The 23,796-nt window shown below is 37.1% G+C and overlaps 1 protein-coding gene across 1 annotated transcript in view; it reads right to left on the reverse strand.

The window, feature by feature from the left end:
• Positions 1 to 23,796, reverse strand: part of Sema3e (semaphorin 3E) — a 244,915-nt gene that overhangs the window by 32,628 nt on the left and 188,491 nt on the right. Inside the window, exons 5-7 of the mRNA XM_055613028.1 lie at positions 12,441 to 12,534; positions 2,044 to 2,163; positions 895 to 1,037 (exon numbers count right to left, since the gene is read on the reverse strand). Of these exons, the coding sequence (XP_055469003.1) occupies positions 895 to 1,037; positions 2,044 to 2,163; positions 12,441 to 12,534 (357 nt within the window). The remainder of the gene's footprint in view (positions 1 to 894; positions 1,038 to 2,043; positions 2,164 to 12,440; positions 12,535 to 23,796) is intronic.

The raw sequence follows: 23,796 nt of genomic DNA on the forward strand, positions 1-23,796 counted from the left end.
TAGATAGATAGATAGATAGATAGATAGATAGATAGATAGATAGATAGATAGATAGATAGATAGATCGATAAGAAAATTTAGCAGAATTCTCAGAAAGCATTACGAATCATTCCTTCTCAGTCTTTCCTTGCACTGCCTCATCAGCACGGTCTTTTCTTCTTAGAGATTGTTTTAACTTTTAGTTTCGCTGAGCCTATGGATGATCACCATGTGTGTACAGGTGCTCCAGACCAGAAAGGGTCATCTGATCCCCAGGATTGGAGTCCCAGGTGGCTGTGAACTCCTTGATGTGGCTGTGGGAATTTAAATGGGCTCCTCTGCAAATGCAGCAAGCGCTCGTAACTGCTAAGCTATTTCTGCAGCCCCTCAATATAGTACTTTAATTCAAGTACCCTCAATATATTTTCTAACTATCACAGATATTAATTAATATGGTTGTCTGTCCTAAATAAATTGCTGATTTTATGATTATACACATAATATTTTTAAAAAAACTTAAACTTGGGAAGGAGCGCTAATTGTAGACTACTTCTTAAAATGGTTTTGAAAATGGGAAAACATCAATCTTAAGCCTCTTTTACAGTGAAACTTTCATTAACAGTGAAGCGATTATGGATCTGAGACAGGAAGCTTGATTTAGTAATATCAAGTTCACAAAGTCAACAGAATACTGCAAAACAAAGTAGAAGCCTGCTAGGGTGTTCAAAGTCGCACGAGTAAAGAAGGGCTGTGGAATACGAGAGAGTTGAGGGAAGAGAGACAACTATCAAAGCTTTATGAAACGCTCAGAAAAACCAACGAAGTATAAGCATACAACAATGTAACGGACGCCTGGCTGTACACCGGGAGGTAAGGGGGGTAGCAAGCACGACGCCAGAGACACGCCAGCCTCACCACGCACAGCCGCCCCACTCGGGTATAGATGGTGTGGGCATTGTTCTCCGCCTCCAACGCCTTCTCCGTAAAAAAGAAGTACATTTTGTTGTCATCACGGTCTTCGTTATCAGGAATCATGTACGAGCCTACAAATTTCGGTTCTAGAGACAGAACGTAAATGAAAAAGTGTAAAAAAGTTAGACATGTAATGGTACAATAATAAAGCCACCCTGGCCAGTTATTTATCACCTGATTGTCAAGGTTTCATTGGTTTGTGAGAAAATACACTTTCTTGAAAGTTTTAGATGATTACCGAAAAGTAGACAATTATCCTCCTTTTATGTGCAAATCAATAGACATTTTAAAACATAATTTAAATAGAAAATATAAGGGTCATGGATGCAGAAAACACGGACAGAGTATTGAAACAAAATGTATTTAGTGAAGGTACAAGCTGGAGGCATTATGAAAACAATCTATGAATTTCTTCTCATTCTATATGAAATGGATGTACATGCAAGCTCCATATTAAAAGCATATTGTTACTTATTTTTTACTTCATACATAACCTCTCACTAAGCATCATGGAAGATCATTTATTTTTAAAGTAAGAAATTTAAGCTTTTGCGTTTATAGTTGAAGAATCTGGGTAGGTGGCATTTTGATGATAATATGTATGCGTGCTGAAGCTTAATCGTGGAATGCTGGGAATTATGAAAATGCTCACTATAACTCAGCATTTTCACCCCTCCATATATCAGTATGTGACAAAATGTTAAAATATACACTCATATATATGTAAGTTTTATGATTTCATATGTAAGTTTATATGTAATAAAATATATCATATACACATATAATTTATATATCATAGTTAATATATTTAAATAAATAAATTTAATAAATTTAGGTTAGGGAATGGCTAGTGACCCTTCTAAAGTTTTATTTGTCTCTAAAATGCAGCATGATTCTATTAATGCAAATAGGGCTAACAATCACTGTAGCAGCAGTGATATAAACTGACAGGCAAAAGCTATGAGTGTTTACTTTCCACATATACGACTTGTTTTGCGCCTCTGTTTTTATTGTCAGAATGGCAGACCTGGCCATGGACCTTAGACTACCTTTCCTCCAAACCCTTGTCTTCTACCTTGTCTTCTCTCCTACCTTTGAGCAGCCGTTCATCGTCATGCTCTGTGCGAATATGGCCCAGCTTCCCCATGCTGCGGAAGATCGCTGAGTCTCTGCCCCAGTAGTCACTGTAGAGGCCAGCAAACAGTTCGCTACCTGCACAGGTACATCAGAGAAAAAGTAAGTTCGTGTCCGCCTCTCAATCAGAAGTTGCGGTAGAAGCCGCTGTTGCGTCAGAAACACTAGATTTACACGCATTCGACTTGAGGCCATCAACACGATTGCCAAGGGCAGGAGCGAAGCAACCACAGAGCAGTGTGTCAAGCCGTGCTTGCCTCTCAGCTGTGAATTCCGTGCATCATTTTCACTCTGAGCGAGGAAAGGAGCAGCACTCGGAGTTATTAGGAGGAAAGCACTGGGGGACACTGGTGAATGTGGAGAAATGTTTGGTGACACAGCCTGGGTTCATCTTATTAGAGCAAACGTCTTTCAACCTTGGTATCAACTGTTTTATCATTATAGCTGTATCAGTATTACTTGATGTTCCGTAAACGCAAGCGGTTCTAAAGTCAATTTTTTTTTTTTTTTGGGCCTTTAGTCTGAATTTACCACGGGGAGTACAAAGTCTGTCAAAGTCGAGTCTCCAGTTGTCTAACGTGTAAGTTTATAGCTGAATCAGAGGAGAATGGGGGAAAGAGTTCAAGACCTATGTGGAGTCAGCAGAATGATGACTGACCGACCTTAGCTTCCACGGAGAAGCCGAAGACATAAAAACAGGTTCTGAGATTATTCAAATTTACAGTGTGTTTTTAGGGAAAGAAATAAAGACATTAACAGTAGCTTAGGAGGAGAGGACACAATTCTTTTCATAACAAATGGAAATCGTGAGGGCATGGTCTGAACCTCAGAAATGTTATCATTAGGAGGCATGGGCACTGGGAATGTCCTTCCATCCCATAACCACAGAGTGTAATCCCTGTGCAGCACTCGTCCCAGAAGCCTGGCCTGGGCACGCCTAGCCTTGCTGTCCTGTTCTGTCCCCAGATGAATGTCTCTAACAGAGAAGCAAATGTCACCACACCTCTCTTGGGGCAGGAACTTCAATTAGAACTGTTAAATCAGTTTCCGGCTGTGTACCCAGAATTCTAGCAGGATTTGAAATAAGTGCAGAGATGGTTGGTTATGTTTGAAAAAATACATTATTGATTTTTTTTATTTTGGTGTTTACATGTTATATACACATATACACTTACATACAATATATGTGCGAGTGTGTGTTCACATGGGTTAGGCTGCAAGTGTGTTTGCCCGTATGTAGAAGTCAGAAGTCAAATTTGAGTGGTATTCCCCATATACCTTCTTTTCTTTTCTATCATCATCATCATCATTACTGGAGACCAGTTATCCTCCTCCTCCTCCTCCTCATCATCATCACTGGAGACCAGTTCTCTCACTGGGACTTGGGCTCACTGATTCAGCAAGGCTGAGTGGCCAGTGAGACGTACTTCCTGCTGTGCTTTCTTGGCACCTGAATTAAAGAGCGTGCCATGCTGGGCTATTCAGACACTGAGGACCAAAATCAGGTCCTCATACTTGCGTGGAAGCACTTTGCTAATTCTGCCATCTTCACAGCCCCTACTGATGCTTTTCAGAATCGTGAAAATGTTGTTCATGTGCACAGTTGTGATTTAAAATACTTCAAAGTTTAAGAAAATGCACAAAATCATATTTATAATTTAATGCAGCAATTTATACTATGTTTTGAAATTAAGACTAATAATGCTACCACTAAAAATTTGATAAAAAATATACACTCAATTTAAGAAAACTGGAGATATTGTTTGCAAACTTATGCTATTTGTTTCAGAAATTCTGAAGTTTTTAAACTAACATAAAATCTTTAAAACTTTTTTCTTTTCATCATCGTTATTATTTACAGTGTATTCACTTTGTATGCCAGTTGTAGCCCCCTTCCTAGTCTCCTCCCTGTCCCACACTTCATCCCTCTTCCTCCCCTATCCCTCTCCCCTAGTCCACTGATAGGGGAAGTCCTCCTCTCCTACTGTCTGCCCCAAGTCTATCAGGTCCCATCAGGACCTCTTCCTCTGTAGGCTGGCTAGGTCACCCCACCAGGGAAAAGTGATTCAGGAGCAGGAAACCGAGTTTATGTCAGAGACTGTCTCTTCTCCCCTTGCTAAGGAACCCACAAGGAGACTGAGCTTTCTACGGGCGACATCTGAGCAGGGGTCCAGGTCCTCTCCATGCATGGTCTCTGGCATGCACTGATACATCGGTCTCTGCTGTCCCCCACAGGACCAGCGGTTTTTGGCTTTGTTGGTCTCCCTGTGGATGCAGGAAGGGCACACAGGACTTCTCTTGAGATTATACTTTTTCATAAAGCAAGCAAGAAAGGAAAAACAAATGAACAGAGTGTTCACAACCGTCAAATCAGAGTGAAAAATGTCGTGCCTCCTCTCACCCTTGGATTTATGTTGAACTTCTCAACAGAGCAAGTTTAGACAAGGAAAGAGGCTGTTGTATTTATGTCATGCATTAACATATGCAAAATGAGAGGTGTGATAATAGAAAATAAAATAAAGGTACAGAATCTATGTTAAAATATGACTTGATAACGTTTATCAGGAATTATTTACACATATCTATGTATGGAGGAAAGAAGATTTTTGAAACAAAAAAAATTAGACACATAAATCATTTCCTGAGATTCTGTCTACATTATTTAAAAAGATTTAAGAATCATTAATTCTCTTGCAAAAATGGACGGGTTGGCTCATAAAAAGTAATCAAAATAGTTTTGTCCTCACATACTATAATTGAATTTTACATAGAAAATATAAAGGCCATCTTTTTAAAACATATTTTTACGAAGAGTTGGTCTTTAAAATATAATGATTATTTTCCTTTCCTTCAGTTTTAAGGATTAGATTTGCTTTAGTTGACCAAGGATTTCAATAATTATTATTATGGAAATACAATCTTTTACTCCTATCCAAAAATCTTGCTTCAATTATTCCTATTTCGAATGATGCTTCAAAGTTCAGCCTGTCTTGATCAAAGCCAAACAATGAACATATCAGCCAGTAGATGGCAGCACGATGATAGCAGATAGCGTCTTGGGTTGGCAGGGTGTCTGCTCTCAGATGTCATGTTTTCATTCTTACTCAGTTTCTCTTTTTGTAGCCAGATGAAAGAAAATACTTCATGAAAAATTTAAATAACTAAATATAAACGTTGTGATTTAAACGTGAAAGGAGCTAGCCAGGTCCTAAGCAAGCTAGGGAAACAACCAACTGTGTTTCGGTTGGCTTGTTAGCCGATACTCAGAAGGAAAAGCTCCTGCTTTTATGAATTATTATCTTTGTGAAAAATACCGAAACAAAAAAAATCGAGCTATAATACACAGGTACTGTGTTTGGCAAACCACTTCCCAAAGAAAACTAAAAGGAAGATAAATCCATTAACGATAAATATAAATAAACTTATGTACAATTAATACATAATTGTAACTAAATATGTAAAACTATGCCATGTCATACTAAAAATGCATTTTAAAGAAAATGAATATTTTTAAGGTTTATTTATTTATTTATTTATTTGTTTGTTTGTTTGTTTATTTATTTATTACGTACCCAGTACTCTGCCTGCATGCCAGGAGAGGGCACCAGATCTCATTATAGATGGTTATGAGCTACCATGTGGTTGCTAGAACTTGAACTCAGGACCTTTGGAAGACCATTCAGTGCTCTTAACCTCTGAGCCATCTCTCCAGCCTCCAATAAATATTTTCTTTAAAAAAATACTTCTTAAAATTATTAATATTTGGCATCATTAAAATTTTGAGTCAATTATTTTGCTAATTTCTAGAAGGAAACAACAAATAACAACTAGGTAACTCTTATTTTTCTTATTTAAAAAATAGATTTTCAAATGGTGTAAAATCTGTTTTAGAGTTTCAGTAGTAAGGAACATACAAGGAAAAAAGAAAAGACAATTATTCTACGTCATAAAAAAACAAATCCACTGTGAGTTATTTTTAAGGTAAAGAAAGCCATAAACACTTTTATCATATTGTCATTTTTGTGATGGAATTCTATTTGTAGGTTTATTTAAACACAATGCACCCTTAGTATTTCAGGAAACTCACCATAAATTTAGTTAATGGATTGAACATCCTATGAAATTTTACTCGTTAGGTGGAAAGGCATATCTTAATAATCTAGCATAAACAACTCACAATAGTTGTTTGCAGCCTTCTCACTTTATTTTACCCAAATGTTTCTCCTATTTATGTTATAAATGTATGATCTAAGATTCATAATAAGGTTAAATGCACTGGCCTTGTGAATAATAAGTCACCATCCATACTAAAAGAACCCACAAAGAATATGATGTCATTAGGTAGTTAGTCTTTTGAGCATTTTGCTTTCTTGTCTTGCCAGTTGACTAACCATAATCATCAATGCTCAGAAGGTGGTTTCTGGGGGCAAAAATGGAAAAGAAAAGTGTGTTCACTTGCTGACACACATGTCTGCAGTTGTATGTTCTTGGTAGCCAACCAGTGACATCAATCATTACAGTCATGGTCAATTGAATTCATGAGGGACACGGTGGAAACAGAAGGTTGGAAAGCAGAGATATTTTAGGGAGGCACTGAGTGTTTTCCTTTTATTAGAGGAAACAATTATGATATAAGCAAAGTATTCAAATAGCTCTTTGGAGACTTGCAGCCATGGCCAGAAGCTGCAGAAAGCATGTTGTCAGTGGGCATTTTGCCAATGTGAGGAAGCAGCAGCCTTGAGTAAGACATTTTTTAGGGATGGCAAAGTGGCATGGGAGTAACTTGAAGTCTCTATGCAGTTGGGTGAATTAAAAAAAGTGAATATTCATTTCTAACTGCTCTTGATATAAATATACTAAATTCAGCAGAAATGATTACTTTTTCTTAAATTTTTTGCAACTAAGAACTTCAAACAATTGCTTGTATTTTCCCAATACGCTCTTCAATTATTTTCTGTTCAATTAACCTTTGTTTCTTGCATAGAGCAGGTAATAGTGTATACTTCTAAATATAACTTTTTAAATAAAAGTTCACAAAAAATTCTGTATTTTTAAACTTTGTAGTTTTTTTTCACTGATGAATGCACATGGGACCATAGCTGGATAAAAAGGATTACTGTAAAAATAATTTTAAAGTTTACGATTGTATATGATGTACGTGCTTGCGTGTGTGTGTGTGTGTGTGTGTGTGTGTGTGTGTGTGTGTGTGTAGATGGGAATGAGAATGTGAGTATGTTCCGTAGTGCACATGCGGAGATCAGGGAACATCTCTCCTACAAATCAAACTAAGATCACCTGACTTTGGCTGCAAGCACTGTGCACCTGCTAACTCATCTTAATAGCCACAAATTAATATCCCTTAATGCTAGCTATTTCCTGAAATAAAGTATTACATCTTTAACTTGTAACCCTAAGGCTGTCCTAATCAGAGTTAACCGATGCAGAGCTGAGGAGGTGGCTCTGTTGGTTAGAGCAGTTGCTAGGCAGGCATGAGTACAGAAGTTTGGATCTTGGGTACCCATGCAAAAGCTGGCATGTCTCGGCACATGCATGCTGAGCCAAAGCTGAGGTTAGAAACAGGAAGGTTGCTGGGGTTGGCCTGGCCATCAGTCTACCTCCAGGGCAGTAAGAAACCTTCTGCCAAATGAATGAAGTGGAAAGTTAAAACAGGACAGCCAACATCCTCCTCTGGCTACTACATACATGAGCAGAGGAGCCGGCATCTACAACCATACATGCGCTTTCAACACACACACAACATGATTCTCTAAACACTAGCTCCTGTCATCTTAGTAAAGTATTGGTATTTCAGGTGTGATAGGAATATAATGCACCAGCAGTTCTAACAAAATTAATGGGAAAAATAAAGTGTAAAATGTTAAGTGTCCATAGGCTTGAAAGAGAAAGTGCATGACAGCCTGAGGTATGCCGTGTTACACAAAGCAGCTGAAAAGAGAGAAAACATATGACACAAGGAAAAAGCTCATGAATTTTGATTTGGCTGACCACTAAATTACATGCTTTCTATTTTATCCTCCTAGTAAGTTATGTGATAAGTTCCTTCTGGCTATTAAAAAGCCACAAGGAAGTAACACACCAAGTGAGTTTAGTGCAAACCTAATATCGACAGCTATTAAAGCCAGGAAGCACTTAATAGTTATTAAAACAAATTTTGATAAGATATTTGTTAGGACCCTGGGGATGAATTGGCTAAACACATTAAAAACAAATATCGTATTTGAGTGATGAGCTTTCATGTAGGCCATCAAAATAAATCATGTCTCTTGGTGACATTGAAGAGCAAGGTGTTTTAGGATTAACCCCTATTTGATTGGCTTCTGGTCATGGGGAACATGACTCCACACGGCCATTACTTTGCTCCTGAATCCTTTCTAACAAAGAAGCTGTTATCATTTTACTCCCAAATTAGATTATAAAGTTAATGAAAGCATGCATATTGATTTCTTCCACCTACTAAATAATATTCAATTTTACTCCAGAGATTCTTAAAGTGAATTACTTAACTAAAATTAAAGTTGTATCTAAAAGTAAGAAATAAATGAGCATGTTGGTACACACCTTTGATCCCAGGACATGGGATGCAGAGACACAGGTGGCTCTATGTGAGTTTAAGAGCAGCATGTAGTACCTATCAGGTTCCATGCTGGTCACAGTTACATAGTGAGACTCTGTTTCAATAAATAAAGGTAATAAATATGATAAAATACTCACGGTTTAGGAAGAATATTTTGGTTGGGGAGTAGAAGCACTGAATAGAGGAGGGATTATGGGTGGATAAATAACACTGCAGACCATTTGTAGAAGTCATGGAGAAACACACTACTGGAGAAGATTTCCATGTAAGTGTGGAACATAGGCACATCTGAATTTATGGTGGTTGTGAGAGTTTGCACAAGGCCTGTGCAAGCTCAAGGCAGATAAAAGGCCAACAGACAGAGGGGAGGTGCACAGGAACGCCCTTGGGGTCCCACCCCTAGAGGAGGAGGTATGCAATTGATTACTTGCCAGTAGACGATATCACATCTAAGATTACATTGGCAGCACAAAATGAACTTGATGGGCATTTTTTTTTAAAAGACACAAATTGGGGAAGAAGTGTGATATGGGAGAAGTTGGTGGAGAGGTGATCAACACACATGGTATGGTACATTAAAAAACATACTTTTCTTTGAATGCCTACAGTCTTGTAAATATTGCTGTCAGTGTGAGTGTTTTCTCATTAAGCTAGTCTTCAAGAGGACAGGCATTATACATCATGTGGCATACAATGAACAAAGACACAAGGAATGGTGATCGAAAGATGGTTGGTCGTCTGTGTGGGAGTCTTGTATTAACCCATCAGAACAGAACGTGTGTGGCTATAAAATATCATATTAATATATTCTTCTCTGTCAGAGTAGACGACACCGAACCTTCCAAATTCCAAGTTAGGTAGCTCCATTTTCCAGCTCACTTTTTTACTGCTTTTTCAACAGAGTGAGTTATTTTTACTTCCTATCTTGTGAAGGGCTGCGGCTCACATAGGTTATCAGGTTTCCAGTCCAGTGGCTACAGCTTTTCCACAGTGAGGAAATGATCTCTGCACAGTACTTTAGGATGAGAGAAAATGGACAAATGTGAAGAATTATGCTTTTATTTCTTCTCTTTGGAGGGATTGTTCTATAACTTGTGTTTAGCTTGGAGAGCTATTTTTTTTAACTTGATTTCTCTTCTGAATAAATAAACCAGCCCCCAGATGGCAAGGACTTCACGTTTCAGCACAGGGTAATTCAATTTAGTAGTTCAATGAAATTCGCTTGGCAGTGTCCCTCTAGTCATACTCCCCTCTTAAATACTTGAGCTCTAAATTTCTGATTCCATGAATAAACAAGCTCCAGAGAGACTGAATCTTGAGTGGCATTGATATCTATGGAAATGACCACATTCACCATTTAAAAAACATGTTTAAATGGTTGGTCTTCTCTTCCAAAAGTTTGAGGATTTCACTGCATAGGAATGCAAAATATATAATATCCAACCTCCAATATCTTTTTAATAAGACAAATACCTCAAATTTTGTTTTTTTGTTTGCCAAGGTTTTTAGTCTGTACTCTATCCAGATATTCACTTTATCAAATGTAAGCATTATAATTCTGACCCTGCCAATTTCTGGGGAATGTCTAGCAATTATGGATAAAGTATGTAGCAAGAACGTCATGCCTAATGTTGTGATTACTACTGTCTAAGCTGTCTTAACAGCTCTGTTTTTATATTTAAGGTCTTTTCATACTCTACATAAATGCACACTCCACACACACACACACACACACACACACACACACACACACACACCACATTTTTATGTGCAAATTTTATAGAGGAACTAAAATATTTTAAGATAGACATTTATTTTAAATTAATCATCTTTAAAATATATATTTAGTCAAGTCTCAACTTATGTGAAGTTTGTATTTTATAACATTTTTAATTATAATGCTGAAGCCAAAGCATCTGATTAATAGAGCTAACATCACATTTTATTTTTCTATAAAATCTTTCTTGTTTGTGTCTGAGAACAATGATCCAGATAGGGAAGTGTAGTAAGCACACTGCAAGGCCCATCAAAATCTGGAAAAGCTCAAAGAAAACATTCTCCAGTGTGCAGTCTGAATCAGTACAGTATATTTTACTTTTACATTTTTCATCTTGTATGGGTGTTTCATCTGCATGCACTTCTCTTACATGTGAGTGCAGTGGCTGTGGCAGCCAGAAGAGGGCACCAGATACCCCAAGAATGACTTGAACCACGGTGTTGTCTCTACAAGAACAACCTGTGCCATTAAACACCCAGCCATCTTCCCAGCCCTTCAGAGTATATTTTTAAACATCAGCAAAGTATTCTAAGCTTCATCCGTTTACTTGGGGTATGAAGTCTCTAGAACTTAGAGTTTCTCATTTTCTTCAAAGAGAAATGTGTGTGGATTTATGACAAATGAGCATCTATATGATCAACTATGTACTCTGACAATATAATAGTAGTGTCTTGTTCATAGGGACCTTCAGAAGCTCTCAGATCCTGAAAATACAGACATTCTTAGTTCACTCGTTAGATACAAAGGATTGCTTCCATTGATTTTATACATAGGGATTCTTTTTAATTGTTTTTATCATTTATTACAATTTATTCAATTTGTTTCTCATCTGTAGGCCCCTCCCTCATCTCCTCCCAACCCTACCCTCACTCCCTCTTCTCCCCCTATGGCCCTCCCCTAGTCTACTGGTAGGGGAGGTCCTCCTCTCCTTCCATCTGACCCTAGCCTATCAGGTCTCATCAGGACTGGCTGCATTGTCCTCCTATGTGGCCTGGCAAGGCTGCACCCCCCACCCAGGGGGAGGTGATCAGAGAGGTTGTCACTGTAGGGATTCTTATACTCATATTTTTGCAGTTCTGAAGTACTTTGGACAAGTGCCTCATTTTCAATTCTATATAATACAGAAAAGCAAGCTTCTTTATTGTGGCAAGGTACGTCTTTGGACAACTCATTTGATTGACCTGGATTAAACTGAAACAACCATCAGACAGCATGATCTCACTGCATTCTTCCAAAACGTATATTTAGTCTAGCTTGAGCTGACCAGTTCTATAGTTTATGTTGTAGCTTAAGAAGAATTTAGATAAGTGGAAACAATGAGATGGCTGAGCAGTTAATGGTGCTTGCCTGCAAACCTGATGATATGAATTAGATCTTAGCTTCCGCATGGTAGAGAAATTTGACACCTGTGTTGTCCTATGACCTCTGCATTCACACACACACACACACACACAGAGAGAGAGAGAGAGAGAGAGAGAGAGAGAACAAATGTAAAATAAGAATTTAGATAAATAATTTTAGAGTTCTCAAACAAGATAAGTTTTTGCTGAACAGTATAGATAAGAAAAAATGTAAACTAAGCTTACAAAAACCACACATCACACTCATGAAATTCTCTAAGTCGCTTCCTATCGTGATATAGAAAATTGACATGTTTTAAAATAGTCGATGTTCTCTGGCTATTATCATGGAGTTACATTTTCTGAATGCTAAATGCCACCTTAACAATCACCCTGTTTCAAGCATTTGTAGCCGTTTGTTTTTCCCTGATGAGACATAAGTACTTCATGGCATCTGTAGCCATTTTAGAGTCATATTACCAAAGATAGCCTGACTTGAAATTCAGCAACATTTCTCCAGATACCAGCTGATAGATTCGGCAAGGCGAAGCGTGTAAAGAAATGCCAAAGGATGTACTGAAGTTGAAAAATACATTTCAAATCACCATGGCTACCCCCTGATGTCTGTGGCAAAGATAATTACCAACTAGAGTGGAGACGAAGGAGGAGCTGGGGTCAAAAGGACATCTGCCCCTTCCTCTCTCAGATCTGTGAGACTCCAGGTGAAACAGGGGCTCCTGGAAAGAAAAGAGAAAGACACTGTGAAGGTGCCAATCGTGATAAGAGGTTAATTGCTCAGGTAAAACATAGCAAAGCTGGGTCACTTACAATTTACATGGTGTCATCAGGAAAATGAGTAGTTACACACTGAGTTTTATAAATAAACACAAAAGCTTGGCAGAGCCCTGTCTAAAGTCACTGCTATCAGAGAATGTAAAGAGATTAGAGAAATTAGCAGCTCATTCAATTAGACAACACAAGATGTTGTCTAATTAAGCTACATCAAGATGTGTCAGTTAAAGAGTCCAAAGACAGAACATAATGAAAAAGGTACTGACAAAGAGATTCAGAGATAAAAGCAGAATTGTGGTTTTATTCCTAATACGGCTTATTAATTTTTAGAATAATTTGGAAAAGAATACTGATAAATTTACAACCAATAGTTTAGAATATTTATTTTAATAATTTTTATCATAGTTTTTTTGTTATTGTTGTTGTTCCTCTTTGTAATCTTGGCTGTCCTGAACTCACTTTGTAGACCAGACTGGCCTTGAACTCACAGCATTCCCCTGACTCTGCCTTCCTCTGAGTGCTGGGATTAAAGGCATGTGCCACCATACCCGGCATCATCACATTATTATTAAATATTAAAAAATGATAATTTAAATGATTAGTTCATAACTACTTCAATGTATATGCATGAGTTAATGTCATATTCTATTTACTGTTTCATTTTTAATTTGTAATACTTGCTTTCACAATAATAAGTCACAAATGAATTCACAGAAATATTTTCTGTTCCTAGATCTCAGAATTCTCATATATATATATGTATATATACATACACACACATACACACAGACAAATCCTCCAGTATGTCTGCCATAGGTGGTGGTTTGGGTACAATTAAGGCATTTGTTGAATAAAAACAACTGTGGAAATTTTTGTAGAAAAAAAATAATTTGCAATGGAACATTGTGGCACTACAGACTGTTCTATTACTGCTCATCTCAACATACCAGTCACCCATTACCTCCTGTGTTGTATTGTATACTTTGCCATTTTTCTCTGTTTCATAGTCTAAAATCACTATCCTGACTTTTGCATTTCAGAACCCTTCCAGTAAATGCTGAGCTCATTTGACCCTGTGACCATGTGGTCTTGTCTTTGATATCAAACGTTGTCTGTAGAACAGCCCAAGGTCTAGTTGCATTACTGGATGCAACAGTAATGTTTTCTTGTTAAGCTGATGTACTCAACTTAGGAGAAAATTGGGAGCTGCTTCTATTAAATTTTCATAGAAAATAATTTTCAGAAGTATGACAGCCTACAGACTGGGAAAAGATCTTCACCAATCCTACATCTGAGAGAGGACTAATATCCAGAATATATAAAGAACTCAAGGTAAACACCAACAAACCAAGTAATCCAATTAAAAAATGGGGTACAGAGCTAAACAGAGAATTCTCGACAGAGAAATATCAAATGTCAGAGAAACACTTAAAGAAATGCTCAGCGTCCTTTGTCATCCAGGAAATGCAAATCAAAATGACCCTGAGATTCCACCTTACACCCATCAGAATGGCTAAGATCAAAAACTCAAGTGACAACACATGCTGGGGAGGTTGAGGAGAAAGGGAAACCCTCCATTGCTGGTAGGAATATAAACTTGTACAGCCACTTTGGAAATCAATCCTGTACTTTCTCAGAAAATTAGGAATAGCGCTACCTCAAGATTCAGCTATACCACTCCTGGGCATATATCCAAAAGATGCTCAACCATACAACAAGAACATTTGCTCAACCATGTTCATAGCAGCTTTAGTCATAATAGCCAGAATCCAGAAATAACCCAGATGTTCCTCAATGGAAGAATGGATACAGAAATCGTGGTACATTTCCACAATGGAATACTACTCAGCAATTAAAAATAAGGAAATCATGAAATTTGCAGGCAAATGGATGGAACTAGAAAAGATCATCCTGAGTGAGGTAACCCAGAAGAAGAAAGACACGCATGGTATATACTAGAGGATAAACATACTAAAATCTATAGTCATAAAGAAGCTAAACAACAAGGAGGACCTTAGGGAGGATGCTTAATTCTCATTCAGAATGGCAAACAGGATAGACACCAGAAGCAGTGGAAGAAAGGAAATGGTACATGAGTCACCACAGATGTCCTCTGAAAGACTTCTGCTTTTCTGTCCCCAACAGGGGACAGAAGTAGATACAGAGACACACAACCAAACTTTGGGAAGAGCACAGGGAGTTTTAGGGAAGAAGGAGAGAGTACAGAAGGACCTGGAGGGGACAGGAGCTCCAGAAGGAGACCAACAAAGCTACCAAATATGGGCCCAGGGGTCCTGCAGAGACTAATGCATCAACCAAGGGCCATGCATGGAGAAGATCTAGACCCCCTGCTCATATGTAGCCCATTGACAACTCAGTCTCCATGTAGGTGCCATAGTAAGGGGAACAGGGGGTATCTCTGACATGATCTCACTTGCCTGCTCTTTGATCACTCCGCCTTGGTGCTAAGACCTTGCCAGAATACAGAGAAAGAGGATCCAGGCAGTCCTGATGAGACTTGATAAGAAAGGGTTAGATGGCAGGGGAGAAGAACTCCCTCTTTCAGTAGACTAGGAAAGGGGGGTAGGAAGGGAAGAAGGGTGGAACCAGAACAAGATGAGAAAGGGGGCTACAATAGGGATATAAAATGAATAAATTATAAAATACATAAATATAAATAAAAAATAAAAAGAAAGTGTAAGAAGAAAAATGCTGATTTATTTGAAGAAGAATCACACAGTGAACGAAAGAAATAGAAAATGCAAAAGAGATAATCAAGAATTTGTGGAACAGGAGTTAGAGGAAAGGAAATAAAGTCAAATTTTCTTTTAAAAAATGAGAATTTTCCCTGGTGGAAATAATCACTTAAGTTCCTGAGGCTAACACTGAATTTTGGATTTCAGCACGTATCTGAGGTATAAATTTCTGATATAGATCCCTCCTTCTGTAAAGATAAATTGGGTCAAAAGAAAACTAATTACATCAAGAAGCCTGTAGCCCTAACAATTTGAAAATAATTTGGTTAATGGGTAATCATGCTGGATGGAATGTTCAGTCCTGTGTGAAGCACATCAGTGCACCATGTACCTATGTCAGAGGCTGTAAAAAGACATAGACTCATTAATTCAAATTCCACACTGCGAACTTAATTTCAAATTCCACACTGCGAACTTAACATAGAATCCTAATATCTTCTTAGACATCAATATCTCATAACAGACAAAACTCAGAGAGTCCGTGACTAAAAACACCTCCCCTTTCTCCTGTAGATTTCACATTTATTTGGTCAGTGGCTAAACGTGGGTCAGCAGAATTCATTTTTAAATAATAAACAAATTCAACCTTTTAATTTGACTTCACCTTCCTAATAAAAGTCTACATTCTTCTTCACCCTCAAAGTTGACATAATCTACATTTCAATGTTAAAAATAAATAGGCTTTTCAGTTCACTAATGAAAGTACCATTGTGGTTTCTAATGGGGGCTTTGTTTGTTTGCTTGTGTGCTTGGTGCTCAGAATGTGGGGAAGTCTTGCAGAATTATAATATGGGTGCTACAGATATTCTTTATGTTAATTAGAGTATGTGTTTAAAAATAATATATCTGCTTTTAACTTTGTCTTGAGCTACTGTATCAGAGGAAGTAACAACAATATGATCACTACATTTCCATGAAAAGGGCTATTACGTTACGTTTTTTAAACACCTAGTAGCAAAAGCAAGTTAAGGACTGGGTTAATTGGAATGACTGAAGTAAGTCTCTGGTCATGGGTAACATTGTTTGAAGTCATTATTTCAGCTTCTGATTGGGTAATAGGAAGAGCAGCTTCATCGCAACCTTTCAGCTGCCTATGATAAATGTGTAAGTGTCTGTCAGACATTTTGCCTAAGCAAGTTATCAGTGATCACAGCCTTTCTGACAGTTGAGAGCAGTTAAAAGTTAAAGCAGGAATAAATCAAATAAAACTGTCACATGCAAAGTTAATGATGCTTTATGACATAAAACAATTTCTGTGTGTGGTAAAGGCCCTAGGAAGAGTTTGCCTCTTTTATGGACACACTGAAAATAATTACACTTTGAAACCATCAGCCTGCTGATAGCAAGTATAAAGTTCCCAACAAATAAACCAGGAGATGGAGAATCTGAGAAGGTGCATCCCTTTGGCTCTACTATTAATAGAAATGCTATAATTTTGTTCCAATTTTATATCTTCTCTCAGACTTTTCATTATGTCATCTGAAGTAACAGAGTTGCAATCAAATTGCAGTATGTGTCTCAAACTCTTTGCTATGACTAAGTTACAGATAATGTAAAAGGCAGAAAAATGGAAACTTGGAATTACTGTCTTAATCCCTAGACAGCAGAGGGCATTTTGAAGGTGCCATCAATTTAAGGATTTTGAGGTGTGTGGACTACCCCAGTGGTCCAGGATGATCTAATAGAATGTAGGCCATGACAAAGAACATTTGACAATGAAAACAGAATTAGCCAATGACATTTATAATAGGGACAGTGGGGGCCACCAGTGCTTGCTTTGAAGATGGAAGGATGGGGTAATAGCAATTCACATGCGATCTCTAGAAGCTGCTAATGACAAGGAAGTCAATTCCCCACTGGGGCAGTCCTGTTGGCATCAACCCTCTCACCCAGGAAGAATCATTTCAGGTTTTTCACTTAGAGAACAATAAACTCGACATGGTGATTTCTGTCAATACACCCATCAATATTTGTAACAGTAGAATAGAAAGAATAATACAGCTCCAGAGAGGACAAGGCACTTGCCTGTCTTTTTATCACCCTATACTCACACAGAGCACATCTAAGAATTACTCTACACCATGTACATTGCAAACCAGAACAAAACTCATTCTTATCAAGATCCATGTCACCATCTGTTCAATCCTTCAAACATCTTTGATTTAGTCAGACAATGACATTTTGTATTTTGTCAAAATTGATGCCTAACTGTGCTTTTCTGTTGCTCAGTTTTCCTTTATGCTAGAAATTTTTCATGTAACATGATGGTTCCCATCCCTTCAGTCGTCTGTGTGGAAAGCCCATCAACCTTAACTCCTATCACAGATGCATATCTCTGTCATCCTGTGCAACTGTGTGAATGTTCTATTAACCCTACCTTACCATCTTCTCCACAAACTCTGCTACAAAATTATTCATAATGTGAAAAATATTATCTGACCCATACAGTCTCCAAGATTTGGGCACAAAGCATTCTTTTTCCTTCTATTCATCAGCACTCATGTCTTTTTTTTTTCCAGCATTCTCTTCTCTGTGTCTCTAGCTTCCATATTAGTAAACATAGCCTCATAATGACAATAGAAAATACAATGAGTGAGCCGTGATGCTCAAGACTACAGTGGAAATTGAGGAGTCAAGAGGAAGAAAATAGAAACAACGGGTACTAAGAACATTAAGAAAGAATTAGTAAGTTTGGGGTCTTGTTGCACAGTAGAGAATATCGAGAATGATGATTTATCATATCAAAGCTGGAAGAAAGAATGTTGAGTATTTTAGCCATACAGAAACTATACATATTTGAGAGTATATACACATTAACCCTCATTAGTACATTTGACAACGTATGTTCATATTGAGGCATCACAAGATATGCTTAACTTTGTCTAATTTTACATATTATTTACATTAATATTTTAAAGAACAAAATAATAAATGTACCTGCAATTCATCTGCATTCTGGATAGCAAATTCAACATCAATAAAGTGTTTAATTTAAAAGTTTAAAGTATTGAAAACGAATCTGTCACTGAAAATGCGTGATTTCAAGCAAACCTGTGAAATTGGCAAGTAACTTGTTTCCCCAGAATTTTTCTTTAAAATCCCTTTGAGCATCTATTTCTCTGATCAGCAGACCACCCAACACCCTATGTAGAAAACTGGCTCTCACTATTTATGTTCCTAAATACAAGAATTTTTTTTTAAGTTTTCTATATGTTAGTGCCTAAACCTGGTACAGTGATGGAATTACACAAAATGACACTATTTTATGGTCATCAAACTTAGGTACACATTTAGCTGCTCTATTCATTGCCCCTTTCTTAGCATTCTCGCCTGCTCTCTTTTCACTCCTTTAAGGATTATCGTCCTGAGTTTAGCACAGCCTCATGGATCGTCTATAGAGCTCACTTGTGAAATCTCTGCTCCACGAGGAACTTTCCATTCTGAAATGTGAATTTCTTTAGATCAGCTCCCAGCTTGCTATCTTCTGTTGACTCCACACCCTCTCCAGAGTGCAGCTTGAAGTCCTTTGGTTTTCACACACAGTGCTGTATGCTGGCATGCTTTTTTTCCTCCTCTAACATTTTCTCCTCTAGTTTGTGTACCAGCCATCCTGAAGGACTTTCCAGTTCCTAAGTCTATTTTTGAGTTCAACAATGTATTTAGGATAATGGTGTCCATATATTAATGAGAAACTCAGTCGCCCTCTACACCCCAAGATTCCCTGTCCAATTCCAGTACCTATGATAATACCCTTTTACTTTCTGACCACAGCATTCTACTCTTTCTATATAACAATAACCTATCTCCTATGTTATGTTTATCCACTTATCTTTTTCCCTCACTGACCTCTGGGCTTGAGGAAATCATACAGCTGTCACCTTTGAATCTCTCGTGTCAGATTAATACCTGGCACCAAGTAAATGGTCCACAGCAGTTTGCATTTTCTCCCTACATGCTGCCTATCCATGAATCAATTTCCCGATCTGGTTTCTTCGCAGCACACCTCCAAAACAACTTATAAAACATGCCTGTGGCTTTATATGTTAATCTGAAATTAGACCATCTGTACTTTGGCTTTAATATGGCTTTCTATAAATACCTATATATATTGTTTTATTCTTCTCTGCATTAATAGACGTTGGTTTTCTTAGTATGATTAGTTTTCTAAATCAACGAAAGAACAAATAGATATGTTATTCCTTGCCCCAGGTATTCAACAAAGATAATGCATTTTTCATATGCCTTTATAACTTATGATTGGCTCTTTCCAGGATTAATATATTGTATTTCTAGAGAAATGAAAATAACCAAATGACTCATGGCAGTTATTAAAATAAAATTAAAGATTTAAGATAGAAGAACTGTATAGACTTGCTTTAACCCTTTAGGCATGTAGTAACTTAAGCTAATATGAGTGTAACATGGAGAACAGTAATTTAGCATTAAAAGTACCCTCTCCCTCTCCTCCTTCTGCCTCACACTTTCTCTTTTCTTCTCTCCCTCCACATCTCTCACTCCCTCCTTACTTTCTTTTTAACTGAATGGAAAGCATTCTTTCAATGCTGTGGATTTTATGATGGCTTCTGAAGACATTGAGTACATTATTATCAAACGACTGATGTGATAGTATGTTTTATAAGAGTAAATGTTCTGTTGGACCACAACTTTAAAGCAGAAGCTTTTTTAGCCTGGTTAAATGCAATGTGACAAAAACATTTACTGATCTGAGTCATCTTAATTCTCTCAGACTTAGGATAGTAATTTAAAAAATGTTACTTATTACAAATTTATTATTGTAATTACTTATTACAATTGATTCACTTTGTATCCCAGCTGTAATCCCCCCACCCCTGCGCATCTCCTTCCAGTCCCGTCTTCCCCCTCCCCTTTTCCACCCTTATGTCCCTCCCCTGGTCTCATCAGGACAGTCTGGATCATCTTTCTCTGTGGCCTAGTAAGGCTACCTCACCAGGGGCAGGTGATCAAAGAGCAGGCAATCAAGTTCATGCCCCAGACTGCCCCTGTTCTCCTTACTAGGGAACCCCATGGAGAATCTCCCTGAGCTGGCCATCAGCTACATCTGAGCAGGGGTTCTAGGTCCTCTCCATGCATACTAAAATGTATAGTCCTAAAGAAGCAAAACAACAAGGAGGACCCTAGGGAAGATGCTTAATCCTCATTCAGAAGGGCAAACAGGATCGACATCAGAAGCGGGAGAAGATGGGGAACAGGACAGGAGTCTACCACAGAGGGCCTCTAAAGACTAACCAATAGAGTATCGAAGCAGATGCTGAGACTCATAGCTAAACTTTGGGCAGAGTGCAGGGAATCTTATGGAAGAAGGTGGAGACAGAAAGACATGGAAGGGGCAGGAACTCCACAAGGAGACCAACAGAGCTAAAAAATCTGGGCACATGGGGCCTGCAGAGACTAATGAATCAACCAAGGTTAGTAATTTTAAAGAAAACAACAACAACAACAACAACAACAAAACAACAACAAAGAGTACTAGGCCAAAGAGTACTAATATTGTGGTGGCAACAAATAGTTTCTACATTTTTATTGCTTTGCTGACATTATTCAAGCTACTTCATAATTAACCACATACAAGAATTTGTAAAAATTATATTATTTGTTACTGTTGTGATAAAGGCAATATATAGGTATCATGTATATGTATTTTATATTGCATATATATATATTGTCTTTACCACAACAGCAGCAAATAATGCAATTTTAAAAATTATATATATATATATAATATGTATTTTTATTGTGGTATATATAAAATACTTATTATCTATAGTATATATTGTATATAACATATATCCCTATATATTATAAATTTTCATATATGCATAAATACATTTATTTATATATTTATAACTATATTTACAAATGTTTCATATATAAATATAAAAGTATAATATGCACATAAATATATATTTATAGATATATAATGCATATTTAAAATACATATAGGAATATATATACCCCTATAAATATGTGTATCATGTAGTATGAATAGTATATTTACATATAGTATACAATATATATCATGTACATTACAATAAAATCATACTAATAAGCAAGTAATAGGATTTTCTTCCATGAAATGGAATTCAGTCACTAAGACAACCAGGGAATTTGAGGCAAGCTGTCATTGTTAGGGACCCCCAAGCAGTCAGGCTCACGGTTCAAGCAATGTTTGATTCTAGAGTGTAACCTCATTGAAGATGTTGGTCACTGTTTACGCTGGATTCCCACTATCTGTGTTTCAACAGCTCGAGTTCAGCCTGAGTAGGTAGGTTAAATTTACAAGGCATCACCAGCATTAGCATGTGGGCTATATTTTTTGCTTTAGCATGATATGGGCAATTTTTTTCAATGTGTCTTCCTGCCATTGAAAATAAGCAGAACATCAAGCGTAATAATGTGAGCAGATATACATATTTCTAAATTAATGGCAGGCGTTTGCAGGAGAATTTCTTTTTCAAATTTGCAGCAGGCCCTCAGAACCCAGCTAGCCCAAAATCTCTTTTCAATAACTGTACGACATTATCTCATACGGTGAGTATAATTCCAATTTTAAAAAAATGGTTTCAATTACTATTTAAATAACTGAATTAATACTATCATGCTTCCTTTGAGTTTCACATGGATATATTAAAAAATGGGGAATAACCTGCAATATCATAAATACAGGAAAAATCAGATAATCGTTTCAAGCTTTGGCTAATGTTGGGCTTAGGTGGTAGAATACCTAAAGTTCCTTCCATACCTGCAATGTTGGCTCAGTACTTTCAGTTATAAAAGTTGCTCCTTTACTCTTTTTGTAATGGGTATTTAATAACATGTATCACAAGTGGAGGTTTAGTATGAGTCACTCTACCATTTGTTTTCGTTCTTTTGCCATGAAATTCAAATACTAACAAATATTTGAAATATTTCCCAAGAATAAAGACGCACGTAGGAAAAAGAAGTGAGACTGTGAATAAATATTTTGACTTTAGTTAATAGCTTTGCGTTTTGATTCCGTTCTTTTATTCTTTTTTCCTCTATTGATAATCTTTGATATTTGTGTTTTTTCTTTCTTTTAATACAAACAGGGCTTTTTATGCTTTATTTTTAATTAATTAATTAATTATCATTTATTCACTTTGTAGCCTCCTCCCTCATCTCTTCCCAACCCCACCCACCCTCCCTCTTAGAACCTTTGATATTTGTATAGTACTTTAAAATATAAGAAGTACATTTGCATACATTTTCTTGTTCCTTCCTCAAACTAAGTACATAAAGTCAGAAGGCACAGCTGGTAAATAGCATTACTTTTCATAGAAACCAGAAGCAAGAAGAGGCTCTTCGATACTCAGGAAGTATCTTCTGATTCTATATCCACATTCCTTTCAGGTTTACTCATTTCTGTCATTGTAAACAATAGGGTGTATGGGATTGTGTTCCTGAACATTGCTGGGTATATTTTGTAAGGTAATTAATGCATGGTTGCAGTTAGAAATTTTTTTCAATGAAGAAAATACCTTATTATTTGTTAAATGCATATTCCAATGTTTATATTTAAGTCAATATTTTGGCTTGGAAACATTTTTAAAGGCATTCACCATAAAACTATAACATATCTAAGTAAAATTTCCTAGTTTTAAACAAATATTCACTTAAATTTATATTTGAACTCAAAATAACATGTTTTCTTGTTGCTGTTCTTCCCCAATTATTACCACAAGTATTCATTTTCTCCCCCTTCTCGGTTTAACATTATTCAATAGCACTTCTGGGCTTGTGTTCATTCCTTTCAAATTCTCTTAAATTTCTGAGCTTCTTGCTTACTGGGCCTCTGCAGGAACATGCCCTTGGGCGGTGCTGTGTTGGGAGAGATCTGAATCACCTCCCTCCACTGCAGACTTCTGCTGTGCCTTCCCACACAGATGCTGGAGCATCTTTTGAATGTCTTTGGTGCTGCTGCTGTCAAGCAAACCTAACCCCTAGGATGGCAGTCAGGTCCTTTGATCCCACTTTTAGTCCTTTTGATTCTCCCATCTAGTCAACGCTGGATCAGCATATCTCTCAATTAATTTACAAATTCTTTTTTGATAATATTTCCAATGTCTGAATTACAGTTTCCCTGTTGGAAACAGAATCATTTTTTTTCTCTACTTACCTGTAAGAAAGTGTTCATTTAAAATGATTTCTTTGATACCCTGCAACTCTTTTCTATTCAACTTTCTTCAGAGCCTGTTTTACCTTCTTTGTAGCATTGCTCATGTTGTTATATAGTTCTACTCATGGATACTTTAAGACATTTTTAATTGTCTATGATTCCAAATAATCTATCAACATTGATTTCAGAAACCAGGAGCCATGTTGTTCCTTTAAAGGTGTGTCAAGGAACAGTGGTTATTTAAACACAGCAGGGCCAAATTTTTATTGGCGCAA

This window comes from Psammomys obesus, unplaced genomic scaffold (genome assembly GCF_907164565.1).
Source record: "Psammomys obesus unplaced genomic scaffold, mPsaObe1.curated_primary_1811, whole genome shotgun sequence".
Taxonomy (NCBI): Eukaryota; Metazoa; Chordata; class Mammalia; order Rodentia; family Muridae; genus Psammomys; species Psammomys obesus.